General features: G+C 41.5%; 1 protein-coding gene across 1 annotated transcript; it reads left to right on the forward strand.

Moving 5' to 3' along the window:
• Positions 1–266: 266 nt before the first annotated feature.
• lmo4b (LIM domain only 4b) lies at positions 267–12,285 on the forward strand. Its single transcript, XM_032572800.1, has 5 exons — positions 267–854; positions 2,667–2,905; positions 7,773–7,869; positions 7,962–8,117; positions 11,333–12,285. Exons 2-5 carry the CDS (start codon positions 2,670–2,672, stop codon positions 11,339–11,341), a joined length of 498 nt encoding a protein of 165 aa, XP_032428691.1. The 5' UTR covers positions 267–854; positions 2,667–2,669; the 3' UTR covers positions 11,342–12,285.
• The last annotated feature ends 840 nt before the right edge of the window (positions 12,286–13,125 follow it).

Raw genomic sequence — 13,125 nt, forward strand, 5'->3', positions numbered from 1 at the left:
ATTAGAACATGAACTTAAGCAGATACTATTTTTTTCTTTCTTTTTTGTGGCTTTTGGCTCTTATAAGCTTGTTTTCAATACGCACATTTGACTCTGCCTACTCCAGCCTCTCTTACCTCCGTTTCCATTCCTGCATGTCTGTCTGTCCAGTCAATATCACTTCTCCATGATAGGCTGAGATTGTTTTCCTCCTAAATGGACTGCGAGCTGATTGGCCGAGGCGTCGCTTCCGTCAGACAGCTAAGGAGGGTTTTACTGAAGATTCCTTGCTGTCAGCGACACATGTAGAACAAGCTGCTTGCGGGACGCACCGACCAGACCAGACTAGACGGAGTGCGGACAGTCAGTTTTCATCTTCTCCGCCTGCCTCGCTCTTCCTCCACTTCCACCTTATTTTCCTCCTTCTACCCCCCCTTTTTTTTTTGCCACAACACGCACTTCAAGCTTTTTGGGGAACGTTACGGCATGCGGAGACCTCACACAACGTCTTGCTGTGGAATCCTTTCGTTTCTACGCAAAGAGAAAAAAGCAGTAAAGCGGTGACAGCAGAAGGGGCGAACATCCACTGGAAATACTATCTGAAAACTCCATTTGCTCTCTCTCTCTCTCTCTCTCCGGTCCGCGCGCTGCTGCTGCCACTGCTGCCTGTGAACAAGCCGACTCGGGTTGTTCCGCGCTGGGTTCCGCTTGTCGCGCGGAGCTCGAGGCCAGCGCGCGCGGTTCTGCGTCCGCGTAATTCTTTCATTTCTTTAAAAAAAATTTTTTATTTTTTTTACCTGTACTTGTTTTTGGGATCAACCTGTTCAACTGCGTCGCCAACTTTACTGCCATTACACTTAAGAGAAACAAACAAGGTGAGTATCCGAGTCCTGCAGCTACGCGGTGTGTTTATGTTTTCCGCTGGAATGCTGTAGTAGTGTTACAGTCCGCCTGCGCCTTTTATGCTATCATGCTATCACCTATTATCCAATTTCCACGCTATTACTTCATAATAACTCCAATATGAAGTCGCATAGCTTATTTTCTATTTCGAAGAAGCAGCCACGAGTGTTTTCCTCCCTCTCCCCTGTGTTGTATTTCTATGTCTTGGTCTCTTTGCCCAAATTGAACGGTCGTGTAATTACTTGAGTTAGCCCATTTAAGTTAAAAGCCCCCCCCCTACCCCCCCCCTCCCTTCCACTCTCTCTCTCTCTCTCTCACACACGCACACACACACACACTTCCTTTGCGCTCCTCCTCTCTCCTGCCCCTTCTATCCCTCAGCTAAGAAACCCCCCAGAAACTCCCTCCCCTAAATGAAATTTGACTATAGTCTGACCTGCTCATCCAGGGGTCACTTTCAGCTCTCTCTTCTGTTTTTTTTTAATTCATCTCCTTTTAGATCTAATCAACACTAAGGTAGGCAGTGGTTTGTCCCTAAGAGCCATCGCTAATGGGCTTACTGAATGCTTTTCTCTATCTCCCTCTCTCCCCTCCTTTCCTGTCCCCTCCCCCCCCCATCCTAACTCTAATTGGCCTACCTGGCTTTCAACAAAGATTTTTTTTTTTCTTCTTGCTTCATCCTGGCGAGTCAGGCCTGATCAAATTGGTAGGGATTACATCTAAAAGAGCTCCACATTAATTTTGTGGGTGAATCATTAGATTACAGTCATTACAGCAGGTTTGTCTGCAAAGTCTCAGTGCTGGGCTGTGCATGTCTCACTCAAAGCTCTTCTCTTGAAGCTCCAGCCAGTATCAACTGCTAGTAAACAGGGAGCAGGAGTGACAAAACTCCATCCGCTTCTGCTTTAGTGTTTCATGTTTGAGCAAAAGAAAAATGACTGAAAAGAGCGATGAATTTACTAAGATTGTGTTGTGATTTTGGATTGACAGTTGGCACAAGAGCGGTGTCTTGAGAAGGCTGGACTGTACTACCTGTTAGTTGTTGAAATATGACTTTTTTTTCCTTCTTTGTTTTAGTTTGCATAAATTATGCCTAATTATGAACCAATCAGACTTAACCAATACCGATTTTCTGTTTTGTTTTTGGGTGCCTGCCCTTTGAAATCTGATTGTTTTTGCGAATACGAGATCCCGACTCATTCTTCAATACGCAAAATGATTCATGACGGGTATAAATCTCAATCTTCATCTGATAATTTATTGCTAAACTGAAAAAAAAAAGTGAAAACGCACTAGTTAGATGGTCAAGGAAAGACCAGTTTTGCCCTCATAGCTGAAAAAAACTCCAGTAAATGCATCAGGACTAAGAACTTACATTTTTGATCAATAAACTCATAAAGCAACAGTAAAAATGATTATTTTGTCATGCACTGTGCTCAGATTAATAAAAAAAAATAATCAGATAACATTGGTGATGTGTGAATACAAAAAATGGAATCAGACCTCCAAAGAAAATCAGAAATCGGTGTTGATGCATCTCTATGTCATAAGGTTAGTGCTGCCAATTACAGTGTTTATAAATCTGAGGAAGTGGGAGTTTGTCGCTTTGATACATGTAATGAATAAGAAAATAATATCTGACGATCAATAATAGGGGAAAACTGGCCGATCTCGACCTCAGCGGATTCATTTGTGCATTGGTATTTCGATTAAATTTCTCTCTCAGGTAATGGTACAAACCGCATGTCTGACATTGACCTTTTCTTTTCTTTTTTTAAAAAAAGACAATGGTGAATCCCGGAGGCAACAGCCAGCCACCAGCGGTGGGGACGGGCTCCCTGTCCTGGAAGCGATGCGCGGGCTGCGGGGGCAAAATCGCCGACCGCTTCCTCCTCTACACCATGGACAGCTACTGGCACAGCCGCTGCCTCAAGTGTTCCTGCTGCCAGGCCCAGCTGGGCGAAATAGGCACATCGTGCTACACGAAAAGCGGCATGATCCTCTGCAGAAACGACTACATCAGGTGAGGAAGCCGGGACACTTTGTGCTCGATTTAGTCCTGCTTTTAAGTGTCAACAAGTTGACTTACTGACAGAAAGTTTCTGAGCAGGTTGAAGAAACACCAGCATAAAATTGGTGGGATTTTTCCCTGCTTGGCACCACTGAGTCAAACAAGAGTTTTTGTGAGTTTTTGATCAGTTTTCAGCAGAGATTTCTTAAACTGTTGCAAGCTGAGCCAGAAAATGGCGGTAGCCCAGGGCCACAATTTTGAGGGGGGCTCCAAAGATTTGTATTTTTTAATGATTGGATGTTTTATTTAAAAAATGTATTATAAAGTAATAAAGTTGTATTATTTTATGCAAAACTCATAAGCCCCAATCAAGTGAGTTGTATTATTTTAGGATTTTTGTGAATATAAACATTATTCAAACTTTTGAAAATGATAAAGTTAGTCACTTTCTTTGGAAACAATATGGAGTTACTGGCTACAGGACATATTCAACCTACAATCAGTTCATACCTACCAATGTACAGTGCTATCTATTAATGTCCTGTAATTTGCATTAGTAAAATAATTTTTCCTTAGTGGAGGTAGGGAGGGTGGTACAGAATTTTTTCACAATATTTTTTAGTGCTATTGTGATAAAGGTAAAAATGGTGATAAAAAACGATGTGTCACTTAGTTTTTAAATAACTGCATGACAGAATTCATAGTGCCACAAACAAATTATGTCTTGAAAAGCATTCCTATATGAAACAATCTTATTCAGGATGCCACATACTTAAAGACTTGTGGATTATGTTACTAAACTGACTCAACTATATTTTCAAATTTACTGACATTTATTGATGCCCTCATGGAAAAAAAACAATGGAGAAAATATTTCTAAAAAAAATTTTAGGCTGTCTTTTAACATCCACTGGAATTTGATGTTAGCCAATGCTATCTCAAAACTCTTAGGACAAGACTTTTATCACAATAAATTATTAACAATACGATAAATGCCCACCATAAACTAGAGGACAACAAAACTGGATCCAGCCCCCGGGGCCCACATCCTTTTAAATCCGGCCCTGGTTGCAAGACAAGCAGAGATGGATTTTGGTGGAAACTCACCCTGAGGTTGTGTCATGTAGCTTTCGAGTGATCTAGCAAAATGGAAACACACAAAACACACTTAGTGTGTTGTAAATTTGAATAAAAGGAATTAAACAAGTTTCACACCAATAACCCAAAGAAAGTTATACATTTCCTCCATGCTTGATGTGGTGAGCTAGAGGAAGACATTTTACATAATGGATCACATCACAGTACAACAGGTGAACCACTGAGTTGCAGATGTGAGTTATAGATAAGGAAATGACACCTGATCTTGTGAAATTAGTCGATCCGGCTCTGAATTGAACTCTGAATCTTTTCAAACAGATACCACTGAGAATGGGTGGGTGTCATGTTAAAAAGTTAAAACACAGCTTAACTCAATGTTTCAGTGAAGACGGAACAACACTGCAGTCAACAGGGGGGGAAAAAACAACCGAAAAAAAAACAAAACTGCACAATTAATTGAAATGGTAAAGTGTGGCTCTCAGCTCCTACTCCCACCTCATAAAAAACACAGGGAAGTCAATGGGGTACTTCATTCATAATGGTACTATAACATAATTAAAACTGGAAAGCCGAGTGCATACGTGTGCGTGGGAGAAATGGAGATTGGGGTGTGAATGTGTGTGTGTGGATACACCTTTCCACTTGTAATGAGAGCTTGCTTGGTTGGAAGAAGTGAAAAGCATATTATGGAACGGAGAGATCTCTGTAGAGATAAGACCAGAAGTGGTGGTTGGTTGGTTGGTTGATGTGTTGGGGGGGAGCAGGCATGTGACAGTGAGTCTACACAATTAAATGCTTTAATTATAGTCCCCCCTCCATTTCCTTTAGTCCTGATGGGTTTTATCTAATGAGATCTGGTCCCTGGCTTGTATCCGCTACCAGTGACGTGTCCGAAATGAATGAGAGCCGCACCGCAAACAAAACATTTAATTAACCAAATTGGCTTTTGAGAGAAGCAGGAGAGAAAGACAGATAGAGAAGAGGGATTATTGTGAAGGCCATTTGCTCCCCCCTCCAGCTCCTCTGTTCTTTATCTTAAAGGGGCAGACTGACTTTTCCAAACAGAACATGCAACATATATTTTTAGGCGTCAAATCCAGCTGTGTCTGGTCCAGAGGGCGGCGCCTCAACTTCCAAGCGAAAGTTGCGCCTCGTGTTGTCTCCAGCCAGAGGTGATGTTATTTCTGCGGGCCGCTGGCTGGCGGAGGGGGGAATTAATTTACTCGCGGCTGCTGGATTCGGGAGAGAATGCGGTCGGCTTAATTGAATAAGCCAAGGTAATTAAATGGCACTTTTCCAATAGAACGTGTGAGGTAAATCTAATAGTTGGTTATTTAATATCACTTTGAAGTCTGCCCACTCAAGCACTATGACAGCATGAGAGAATGTGAACTTATTAGGGCCAGGGAAGAGGAAAGGAAAAAAAGGGGGGGGGATCTCAGAAATTAATTAAATCGCATGCAATTTAGAGGAAACGTTTATCTTGATTTGTCATATCAGAATTAATTCAAGGCCTTCAATTCACTTGGGGCCAGATCTGTTACTCTGAATTAACCAAGTGTAATTTGGCTGATCCCACCCTCCACTTCCAACACACACACATACACAAGCCCTCCTCATCCTCCCTCAACCCCCTGCTCCCAAAACACACACACACACACAACGATCTGTGCCAGCCCTCCGTCATCCTCACAACCCCCCCCCTCTCTAATGCAGCTCTTGCCATTATGCAAAGCCTCGCTTCAGTATCAATATGGCCTAGTGCTTTTAAGGTGCTTTGGCTGCTGATGTAGAGAGGCATTTTTAATGGACTGTGTTGCAGAAATCATTGTTGTGGGGGTAATTTTACCCTACTCAAAGGTCTCAGCGAACGAGGTCTGCATTTACCAGACAGCCCAGCAGCAAGCCATGCTATATTTCACCCAGCAGTCACTGCTGAAATGAAATCCAATAGTCATCGCCTATATACTCAACAGACAGCTCGGAATGGGTTCCTTTCTCTTTTTTTTCTTTCTGATTGTTGGTGTTGTTTTGATATTTAATTTAATCAGATCCAGTCGGAGAAAGGGATAAATCAAAGCGTTTCCTCTTGAAACACTGTCAGTAACTGTTGTTTTTATTATTATTCATTATTATTATTATTATTATTACGATTATTCTGAGAGGAGGGAAAGCAGAAACCAGATGTGTCATTGTAATTAGGAGTCCCCTTGGCCTTAATTATGCTGACCCGCCATGTCGACTTCACTCCCGAGCTGTGGAAGGGGGGGCCATTAGGGCCCAAGTTCAAAATGCTACAGCAACTTAATTGAGCACCTAAAGGCCTGGGCTCCTTAAATCAAACAGTATCCAGGGCTGCCCCCCCCTCCCACCACTCCTTTCCCTTCTCCCTCTACCTCTGTATCCCTGGTAAAATAATTAACCTGCTTCGTGTTGCTTTGTGGACCTTCATAGGCTTTGTTTCAACACCTCTCAAAAAGCTTTCATGCAGATAAAACTCCAGCGCTTTCTCGTCACGTCTCTTAAAGCAAGTTATATATTTAAATATATACAAATAAATAAATAATATACATTTATATATATATAAATATATATATATATACACGTTTGTTTCCGAGAGAGCCCAAAACTGGCAGCGTCGCGGCAACAGTCTCCATTTAATTAGTTTCTGAAATTGAGTTTTGACGGAGTCTTTCCAAACGATGCCAACAAAACAACATTTGCTTCCGCCTGGTACCGTCTTATTGAAAGCCGTTTTCTCTGAGAGCTCCTACTTTTGTTTTGTTTTTGTGGGTCGTATCTTAACGACCGCTTGGGGAGGAGAGGGGGGGTTACGACACAAACACTTTTTATTCTCTCCCTGATTCCGTTTAAATACTTTTCATAAAGAAAAGCTTCCTCAAGAGTGCAAAACGGACGAGACGTTCTCGGTTTTCCTGTTAATTTTATTTTATTTATTTTTAAGCCAAACAACTTTATCTGATCCACTGCCACCACCCATCCTTTTTTTCATCCCTCTCTCTTTCTCTCTCTCTCTCTCCCCTTTCTCTCCGGAGCATGTCAGATGCCGTGGTCTTATTTGATTGCTTAGGAAAAGTGCAGTGATAGAGCAAACACCCAGTGAGATATGATGACAAATGGGTCCAGATCCCAGTAAATTACTTTCTGCTCAAATCGAAATTTCATTCAGTTTGCTGCTCACCGAGATGAAGTAATCTAAATTGTGGACTCAGAAGGAAGATAGAAGGGAAGCTGGAGCAAGCATTTCATTATCAAGAGGCAGAGAGAGAGAGAGAGAGAGAGAAGGTTAGGGACGAAAGAGATGAGCAGAAGCAAATCTAAAGTGTTGACACCATGATTGAAAAGGTTAACCCATGCACATTATATATCAACCAGAGAAGCTACGGGGTTTCTAATGGAAACACCGCACTGACAGAGCATTCACACGAGTCCTAATGGCAAAAGCTCTGCGTCCCTGCCTGGGCGTACAATCAAATCCTCTTAGCTCCTGATGTCTTATGTTCCTGCTTATTATTGGGTTGCAGAAAAGAAAAATGCAGTAAAAGTAATACGTAGTCTCAGCATGAGATGCTTGAGAAGAGCTCTAAAGGATTCATTTCTCCTCTTCCATCTCTTCTTCTTCTTTGTGTTTTCGATCGTAAGAGTCGAGACATGTAGACTAGAAAACTTGGCAAGCTAAAGCGTGGGTTCCCACAGTTCATTACGCAAATCTACGCAGACGCAGAGTAACCCCCGCTCACCCCGCTCCGTCTTTTCTCAGGTTATTTGGGAACAGCGGAGCTTGCAGCGCCTGCGGTCAGTCAATTCCAGCCAGCGAGTTGGTGATGAGGGCGCAGGGCAACGTGTACCATCTCAAGGTAAAAACAAAACAGCCGCCATGTACCTCATTTCGCGGTGTGTGTGAGTAGATTGGGTTGGTTAATCCAGTTCCTCTCTTCCTGTCCCAAAGTGTTTCACGTGTTCCACCTGCCGGAACCGGCTCGTTCCCGGGGATCGGTTCCACTACATCAACGGCAGCCTCTTCTGCGAACACGACAGACCCACAGCGCTCATCAACGGCCATTTAAGTTCTCTGCAGACGAACCCGTTACTGCCTGACCAGAAGGTAAGGCCGCTGCACTGGTGGAAGTTTGTTATTAGTGAGTTATTGATTGCAGTGAAATGAGAAAAGTGGGAATTTACTCAGTTTACATTGGCGTTTGATGATCAATCAGAATAACTTGGACTGGCTTTGTTACATTTTAATTCAGTAATTTATCCAAACTTCCTTTGGCTACACGTTTTTGTTCTGTTTCTACAAAGTGTTTAAAGCTACATACCAGACTTTGATGGAAAATCACTCAAGATATTCATATAGTTCATCATATAGAACAACACGTCATCCACTAACACATGCCTTTGGTCATGTGTACATGACCTAAGTAATTTGTCCTCATCTTTTAAAATCAGATTCTGCCTTTAAACATATTTATTTAGTAGCAAAATGCTACATGTTTCCTGCAGAACTAATGTGCTCCTCTACCACTACTCTTTAGAGTCAGTTAGAACCAGAGAAGTTAAGCTAAGCTAATGTAGCAAAATGTTAAAAAATGACTAATATTGGCTGATATCAATGTTAGTGCTGATCTATCGTTCATCCCTAAATTTTATTAATTACATTTCTTTCTGAGCAGCCTGGAATTTTACTGGCCTGGTCTGGCCCCGGCCCTTAAGAACATTTTCCGGGGGAGCCACTAATGCCCATACCTACAGCATCTCCACCATAACCTTTACAACCCAAACACCTCAAAGTCTATGCCAAAACTCAACTACCGTAACGTTTACTGATGCCTGTTTGATCGGCTAGCCTCTTGTGATGTCACAGAGCAATAATTGGCATCCATGTTTTGTTTTGTTTGATTTTAAAAACGTTGTACTCCATGAAATCCTGCAGATGCTCTGTGTTGTATTGTCGTATTTTGAGAGTATTTACAACAGAGAAGTACCTTTAAAGCAGATTTTCATGACCTTGTGTGGCTAAACGGGATCACCCCGGGCAGCTAGTGTATCTCCAGAACTGTCATCACAACTTCCATCTTGATGCTCCCAGTGAAAGCAAAACAAAACGCCTAATCATATACAAGGATAACTTCATTCCTCAGGGTAGCTCCATTCTGCCTGCTGGAGATCTAATCATTTCTGCCTCAAAACAAGGAGTTTTATTGATACACACACAGGCTGAGAGAAACCTGGATAGGGGGGGAGTGTTTGGAGTGTGTCATAGATAGACTAAAAGAGGAATCATATTATTGGGAGCATGCATTTCACCTTGAGTGCTCGTGCGAGTGGAGGAGAGGCAGAACTCCATTAAGGCCTTTTAAGGGCTTGTCACTTTTACAGATCGGCTCGCCGAGCTCTAAGAGCTCCTCACATTTAAATTGAAAGCCGTTGTATTATCTAGCTTAATTTTAAACGTCTGTTTAAGTCGTCAGCCACGCGCTAAGAGCGTCTCCGTTAGCACGGCCGGCGTAGTAAAATATGAAGCTTCATTGTTTATTTATGCCCCCGACATCAATTGTAGTGGGAGAAAAAAAAAAAAAGTGCTGCATTATTGATGCTAAAACGCAATCTGAATATTGGCCCCGGTGCTTTAATTATAGCGGAGAGAGGAGAGGATATTTAAATAAACAGAGGCGCTCAGTGGATGCTTCTGTTAGCTCCACATGGGAAAACGTGGAGGATCATCCTGCTGCTCCAGCACATTGTGGCACGTTTAGCAGAATCTGGCAGGACTCCGGCCCTCCGAATCAATACGGCACCAATGCATCAGGCCGCAGTCGTTTTGATTATTTGCGATTTTTGCGGCGATCGTTTGTGCGCTCATATCTTCAACTTCCTTTCCAGCTTCTTCCTGCCTAATCTCTTTGTTCAGAGCAGACAAATTACCTCTCTCAAACAGAGCTCGCTTTGACCCAGGGGAGGAAGACCCTCCCAGCGTCAGTCACTTTAATTAGCCCCCAAAGTCGGAGTTTGCAATTACTAATAGACTCAAGCCCTCCTAGTGATTTGAAGGATGAAGGGGTGGGGGGAGTAAATCACCCCTTAGAATCGCAGAGAAAAACACGAGGAAGATGAAAAAGTTTAAAGCTGTTTCTTTTTTCTTTTTTACCCAGACAGATAATAGCGTTTCCTCCCCCTGCATTTCTGTTTCACAGGCTTGAGCACCTCCTGCAGTTATGCTGGAGCGTGCTTCTAATTATACCAAAGAGAATCACCTCATGAAGGCACTTTTGAGTCGGTGCTAAGTAAATGGGACACCAGATGGTTTTCAAAGCCTGGCTGATCAATAAATTAAACACAAGCGCTAGTGGAAAATGTATTAATCAGGTGGAGGGGAGTGGACACGTTTAACACTTCAACGTCTTGCTTTTAATGCTGACCTGAGATGTTTGTTAGAGATGCACCAATCCAATATTAATATCTTTATCAGTTTTGATTTCGACAAAAATTGTAGACCGAGCATCGGTGACAATGCACCTGAGATCTATAAGAGCACATCTATTGAAGACTAATTCTGGGATTTGTGCTTTGAGAGGCGTCATTGTTTATTATTTATTTTTATATTCTATTTAGAATTTCTAATTGCAGTTTCTGTACCATTTGAAAGGCTTGTTGCAGTTTATTTTTACATCTACATATTGTCCTGTGAATTTTGGATTGATTCAAAATGCTTAAAAATAGATTTTGCTTAATTTTTTGTAAAATTATATTTGAAACTTTCTGTGAGATTTTTTTTATTTATTTATGACAAAGCTAGTCAGGTAAGCTAACCTAATACCGGTCATTTAAGTTACAGAATTTCATTCATAAGCCTATTTTTGTTGGAATATAAACTGGAGGATTTTGATACAGCATGGAAACTTATCAAATTGTTTTAAATAATTGGTGGTTTTGTTTACACTCTTTTCCTGTTGTCAGATAATTTAAACAATCTCTAGACTATTTGAATAGAAAAACATTGTGAATCAAAAATTGTTTCTGAATCGAATTGTTACCCTAAAAGTCAGAATTGAATCGCTTAATACAAACATTTACATCTCTACTTGTAAAGCTATTGATGTATTTAAGTGTGCTGCACTGTTACAGAGTTATCAAATACATTTGTAATTCAGTACATTATGTCTGTTTAAAAAAAAAAGACATTTTAAGTCAATTCAGCACAGTTTTTTTGTGTATCGGATCGGTATCGACCCATACTAAACCTCAGATATCGGTATTGGAAGTGAAAATAGTGGATCGGTGCGTTGCTAATCTCTCGTTTCTGTTTGTTTTTCGTGCTAGGTGTGTTAGGTGGGAAGCTGTGCAGGAAGCAGGATGTGTGCCTTCATTTTAGCCCTTCCTCATTGTCACCTGAGACAGCGTGGATCAGCAGCAGCCCAGGCCCGTTCGCCGTAAAGGAACCTTCCTCCCATCTTAACCAGTAACCTGACTTCTCATCTCCGCAACCCTCAAGGCCCCGCCCCCTAACTCCCAGCCTTCAACCTTCAGCTTTTCCCCAAATCTGGGTGGATATTTGCACTTACTACAACTGAGACAAGAACGCTCGGGAACGCTTCGGAGTTTTAACACTGATCATAATCAGAAGGGGACTCTCCAGGTAGAGAGGTCGTTAAAGCAACTGACTGAGAGGATGTTGTGACTGAGCGAAGACGGAAAAGAAAAAAACAGACTAATTAGGTTTAAGAGTGGCAGACTTTTCAACGCTGCACATTTGTTTAAAGACACTTTTGGGGGGAAAGCGGGAACTTTTCTTTGTTTTGTCCTCTTTTCCTTTTCTATCCTCATTTCCCAGAAACGTGGTGATTTCACTTTCTATATTTTAAGTGTTGTCAAGAAAAGGGGGAATATGTTCTCTTTCTGTTTTGATTCATATATACATATATGTGTTCATATGTATATGTATATATGAATGGGGTTTAAATAAAATATCTGTGGCATTTTGTGGAAAACAAATCATGGACACTTGTGGTGTATTTGTAAAGCTATCATGTATGTACAGTATGCATGTAAATGTTGTTGTCCAGGTGTGGCTACAGTACATCTGACCCCTCTGCATCCGGCTCCCTTCCCTTCACACCATGGCAACCTGAAGAAGTTCTGCTCATAGCCAGAAATGTAGATATCATTCCCAACATATAAATGATGAATGAAAGAGAAATTTATTTGTGATATTTTCCGAGACATTTGCTCCCGTATGGTGTATTTAAATAATAAAAGTATTGGAAGATTTTAAAGCCTCCTCAAATTCATTGTGGTCCTGGTATGTATATTTCTCAAGGGTGAAATGTGCTTTGGAGACAGAAATACCAACAGGTGGAAACTCGCACAAACCAGTGAAACCCACTGCAACCAGGTGGAACTGCAAAACACACAAACCCCCCAAATGCAACAGAAAAAATGCTGCACACGAAAAATGCGGCAGCCATAACCAAAATGTTGCAAACACAGGAAATAGGAGCAAGGAAGAAAACAACGCAATTAGTAAAAAAAGAAGAAAAAAAAAACAGCACTTGTGTAATGCTATTAACTGACTCCACTAAATGTAAGGGCTCCAGACCACTAGGGGGAGTCGACAAAAAATATCGTATGGGATCAGGCTCTCAGTAATGACCATAGAAACATGGTGTCCCAATTCTCAAGAGTGGTCTTTAGCTCCACCCCCTTTGCAACCACAATCCAAACTTTGGCTAAGATCAAAACGAAGTGCACTTCAGCAAAGTGTATTACCCACAGTTCATCACTGTGTGTGGTGTTTTGAATTAAAGGGTAGAAGTAGAGCAGTGTTCACAGAGAAAACACTAAAATACCCCAATTTTCCTATTTTTGTAATCTTGTAACCTTTGCACTCGAACTCTTACATGTACTTCTACTGAGTACACACTTCGTAGGGGGGCACAGGGTGAGTAGGGTGTAGGGTGAGTATTGGTACAGGTCTTTAGTAAAAACAGGATGTCAAGAAGGAAAATGGATGAATTAAGAAAGAAAATCCGTGTTATACTTAATGTTGTTGAAACACGAAGTCTTTATAATATAACGTGGCTGTTTATATATGTTATACTACCTACTCCAGACTC

This window comes from Xiphophorus hellerii, chromosome 9 (assembly GCF_003331165.1).
Source record: "Xiphophorus hellerii strain 12219 chromosome 9, Xiphophorus_hellerii-4.1, whole genome shotgun sequence".
Taxonomy (NCBI): Eukaryota; Metazoa; Chordata; class Actinopteri; order Cyprinodontiformes; family Poeciliidae; genus Xiphophorus; species Xiphophorus hellerii.

Bases quoted from the DNA above. Each gene is read 5' to 3' on its own strand.
- lmo4b (XM_032572800.1), top strand. From the start codon at position 2,670: ATGGTGAATCCCGGAGGCAACAGCCAGCCACCAGCGGTGGGGACGGGC. The intron at 2,906-7,772 runs GTGAGGAAGCCG...GTCTTTTCTCAG, and splicing joins TGCAGAAACGACTACATCAG to GTTATTTGGGAACAGCGGAG. The intron at 7,870-7,961 runs GTAAAAACAAAA...CCTGTCCCAAAG, and splicing joins GCAACGTGTACCATCTCAAG to TGTTTCACGTGTTCCACCTG.